Source organism: Pterocles gutturalis, unplaced genomic scaffold, assembly GCF_000699245.1.
Source record: "Pterocles gutturalis isolate BGI_N339 unplaced genomic scaffold, ASM69924v1 scaffold8007, whole genome shotgun sequence".
NCBI lineage: Eukaryota > Metazoa > Chordata > Aves > Pterocliformes > Pteroclidae > Pterocles > Pterocles gutturalis.
The window spans coordinates 12339-16964 of record NW_010107914.1 but is presented as its reverse complement, the minus strand read 5'-3'; the positions used below and the strand labels follow the sequence as shown (position 1 = coordinate 16964).

Sequence of the window (4626 nt, the reverse complement as noted above, 5' to 3'; positions counted from 1 at the left end):
ATTTCATATTGCTCATTCTACCCTGCCCTTTTCATACTGTTTTGTTACAGGATACAATGCAATGACAAATGGTAGATAAGAATTTTCAAGTTTAAATAAAGCCAAACAGAAAAGCTCTTCAGAAATGAAATCAGCTTTATTTGCTAAAGTAGTTGTACTGTGTACAAAGGAAATCACTATAATTTACAATACTTAAGACATAGAACATTGAAGGGTTTTTGCTTCCACTGGAAGAACAGTATTTTAGAACTAAAGAATTGTTAGAGTCAGACATTGATAGTAACAATAAAATAATAATATAACAATAAATACTTCACATTAATATAAAACGAATTTATAACAATCCAAGGACTTCAGTGTTAACCAATACATCTTAATCTGGTTCCAACATGTAGGTAGAAGTGTCCTCTGTAGCTCACAGAAGAAAAAAGTTGCATGACTCATGGTGAAGGTTACATAAGTTCTTTTTGCCCGGTTTCACAACTCCCAGCAGCAGAGCTGGAGGAGGACGGTGAGCAGGCAAGTGAGTGCAAACGCTGTTTGCTGTAATCTTAGCCCATTAGAATATAGTCTGGTAATTTCCTCCTTTCCTGTTTTCAATTCTTAAAAAAAAAAAAAAAAGAGAATAATATGGTTAATGAGTAAAGTATGTACATCTTAAAACATAAGGATTTTCAATGTCCTTTGAAAGTCCTCTGACATCTCACAGGTACTTAAGTTAAAAGTATCAGCTGTTAAAGCCAATGAAAGAGGCTATTCTCAGGGGAGAGATGTGAATAGATGTCCCATCAATGATAGTTTGAGGAGCAACTGATAACACTTATCAGCTCTTGCAGACATTAATCTCAGAATAATCAAAAGTAAATACCAAGCAAAAGCAAGAGCAAGATCTTCACAAGAGGTATGCTCTCAAGTCTGCATGTAGCCTTTTAACCCTTCCTTTAACAAGAAGTGGCTTCATCTATCAGCACAAGCAGAAAGCCATACCCTCATGCACGTGAAAGCCACTTGAGCCTCTGCTCAGAGAACGGGCAGATGATTCTCCACTGCTACCTTTATTACATTTGTTAAGCTGAGCTCAAGAGTGGTAAGCAGTAGACTTCTTTTACTGAGCAGGTGAGGCCTGTTAGGTCTTTTGCTCCTGTAATGAGAAACAATAGGGCTGATTCAAAGGTGAACACCCAAGGGAACATGAGCGTTTAACTCTTCTGAAGAGTTTAACGAGCAAGTTGGATGCCACATATTAGTCAATAGAGAAGACTTCAAAGCAAAAATGGCTTTGATGGTGTGGTGGTTTTGTGCATGTGTGCAGTATTCCTGCGGGTGCAAATAAATCTTGAAGTTATTTAAGCTATTTAAGCTTCAAGAAGCCTGTTATTTTCTTACCCTGCTAACTAGTGGTGTTGTCACAACCAAAGGAAAGTGTACTACAGCACACGGTGAAATTAAGATATCAGAGATGGAGAAGGGCAAGAATATTTTGCACTAAATTTGCCACTGGAGATAAAATAACATTAAACTCTTATTAGTCATCTCAGAGTATTGAAAATATTCTGGATCTCAGTAGCCAGTTCTCCACGGAAAATCATCAGGAGCAAGGCATAAGAAGTACCTGTAAAGCAAACGTTCAATTTTTTATGCTAGCTGACACACTGTTTTCAAAAATACTCAAACTTTTATACAGGAATTTTCACAGACTGATGCATAAAGAGTTGACATTTATTTAATACAGTGCATTTGAGGGGAGTGGGTGCTACTACTTTACACTGAGCAGGACTTTGGCTACACATTTTTTGTGGAGTGTGCTCAGTCTTAGAACTCAGTTTAAGACTATTTTGAAGATTAAGATACAGATCTTAAAGCAAGTTTCAGACTAGCTTTTTGCCATTTATGTGTTAATCAGTTTATGCAAGAAAATGCAAGCTTTCAGTACTTGTTTCTTTACTGTAATACTGGTTTCTACTTTTACCACACCAGCTTATTTTTAGTCTTTCCTCACTGAAGAAACATTTTGGTATGCTTGGATGTAGTTGTACAAATTGTCCTGGTTAAATGGGAAGTCATAGGCATGTGCAGGTTTTGCAGAATGAAGACATATTTAACCCTTGTAATTTTAAGTTAAAATGGGGGAAGTTTCCTCCTGCACGGGATTATAAAGATCTCAAAGTATTTTATGTGGTGTACTACAAAAGCAACAGTACTTTTTACTGTCTCACTAATGCATTCTCTGAAGCAAAGCAGATCACTGCAAAAGTCTAAATAGAGCACATACAGCATCCTCTGAGTACTCCACCTTTGCAGAAAGCAATTCTGTTACCCACAAGATAAAAATGGTTGATTTAATGATATTCCTTACCACAGTTATCGTGCATTATTTCTGAGAGACAGTTCAGAGTACCATAGCCACACCGACACAGCCAACAGCCCTTCAGCACCCAGGCACCATGGGCAATGCTGCCGCAGTTGCTGTCAAGGACAAGGTAGACATTTAGTACATCCCTGATCCCACCACAGAAAACAACTGTCTAGAGCAGCTTGCTCACTCTTTCTGTTTTTGGTCTGTTTTTTACCTTTGCCGCTCATCATGTTCACAGTACCTGCCAGTGAAATGTTTTAGGCAGGCACAGAAAGCCCCCAGTATACAGGTCCCTCCATTTTGGCAGCAGTGTCTGTTCAGTTTTTTACCTGCAAGACAATATCAACAGAGGTTAACAGGGGCTCTGAACCTCCCCTTTTCCTCACTTGTTCTCTTGGGTCTCTCCAGTTGCCAAGGATCTTAAGGATATCTAGGTTTATTGTCTTCAGAGACAATAAAATTATCTGCCTGTTAGGAGTGTTTGTTCAGTTAAGCCCAGTTTGTTTAGCTAAGGATTAAAAGCAAACTACTAGGGATTACAAGATGGTCAAGAAGCAATGCCTGGCCTGGCAAGTCATGTAGCACTAGCAGCACATATTCAAGTGAAACGTCTCACTTTGTCAGAGGCAGATTTCAGTCCCACCAAGAAACGGGGTATTGTTACCAGGAAGTAGTGCTTATTTCTGAAAAAAGGAGGTTTTGTTACTGGAAAGAGTTGCTTAGTTTTGAGACAGGATGGAAACACTCCAAACCTTTTTCAGAATTCCTGGTATTGAATACCAATATAAAACTTTATGTTTGTGGGAAGAAGCATGTCTGTCCTTAATTTTTTTTTTCTGTTAGTACTGTTGCTTTCAGACAGCTCAAACTTTTTTTTTTTTTTTTTTTTTTTTTTACATTAAGTAGTTTTTGGCCACGAAATATGATAATTTTTTTTAAAGTGAACAGAATTTTACAAAATTTGTCAAACAATTTAGTAAATCCAAGGGACCAACCCTTTCTTATTTCCTAGCATCTTTCACTATTTTTTGTTACCACCTCTTGAAGGTAAGAGGTCCCCTGTTCTACATTAAGTTTTTATCACCATTTCCTAAGTAGCCACGGGAGTGATTTAAATAGGCAGCCACAGAAAACCAACTGGCTGCAGTATTCTAGGACAACAGCGGAAGCATTACTGTGATGTAATATTTTTAAAAGAAACTTTATGGCATTGTTTAAATAAATTAATGTTACCTACTCTCTGTAATCCCAGTGAAAGGTACCAATGCCCTGGAATTCTGTTGCTTTCTGCTTTCATAACTTTGATTCATGTCACTGAGAACACTTATAATAGTTCGTTCGTTCTTGGGCTGCTGCTTTTGTGCTGTGGCATTGAGACTTTTCACATCTTCTTCATGTTCTTTTTCATGGCCTTGGCAAGAAGTGCAAATATGGAAGAGAAACGTATCTTGTAATGCAAATGATGACATGGTCGAAGCAATACACACTGTAAATGTACAGGTGAAATACAGGGGGCAGGAGAAAACACGAAATTTTCCTTACCTTTTCCTAAATGAACAGCCTGACAGACCAGGGTCACGGTGAAAAGAATTCTACAGAAAACAGACAGCTGAAATAAATTTGTGCTAATAAGACACAAACACCCAAATGAAGATGGTGAGGGGGAAGGAGCTTTTTCAAAGCATTATCAACAATTGCTAATATAAACTATAATTATTTAATGCCAGCATAATTCGAATTAGCACATCAGAAATCTAAAATTAAGCTTGAAAATGGGGGGGACGGGCAGGGGGGGGAGTGGCGGGGCACGGGTAAAGAACAGGGACGTAGATTAGGCTTGTTTCCAGAAAGCTATGGATTGCATACCCTTATTGGTTGACAACCAGTCCAAAATGTCTTTTTTTTTTTTCCTGTGCATTTCTTTATGACAACTAGGTTGTTGCCAGCAGTCACAAAAGCAGCAAAAGCAAGAGGAAAACATTAGCCTTCACTTCACCCACAACTCCAGGTCCATTTGTTACTTTCAGCTTCCTGATTACCAGCCAGAAAAAGCACTGCTAAAAGGAAAAGCATCCTTGGCTAGAGAAGGTCCCTGGAAGCTCAGGCAGCCTTACCTAACATGATTTCCCCAGCACATTTTCCTGCAGCCTGAAATACCGTGAGATTCTCCAGGAAGGCTCCAGCAGAAAGAAGAGGTCCAAAGCCCCTCACTGAAGGTAGTTGCATGCAGCAGTCCTCACACCGTACGCGGCACCGGGAGAAGGAGAAAG

At 38.9% G+C, this 4626-nt stretch overlaps 1 protein-coding gene across 1 annotated transcript; it reads right to left on the bottom strand.

Moving 5' to 3' along the window:
• Positions 1–477: 477 nt before the first annotated feature.
• On the bottom strand, positions 478–3948 carry LOC104461001 (cryptic protein-like; the record flags this gene model as incomplete). The annotated part of the gene is made up of 5 exons (XM_010072421.1): positions 478–602; positions 2357–2466; positions 2577–2685; positions 3594–3767; positions 3899–3948. Coding segments are annotated over 5 exons (568 nt in total), but the record flags the coding sequence as incomplete, so codon positions are not given.
• Between the last annotated feature and the right edge of the window lie 678 nt (positions 3949–4626).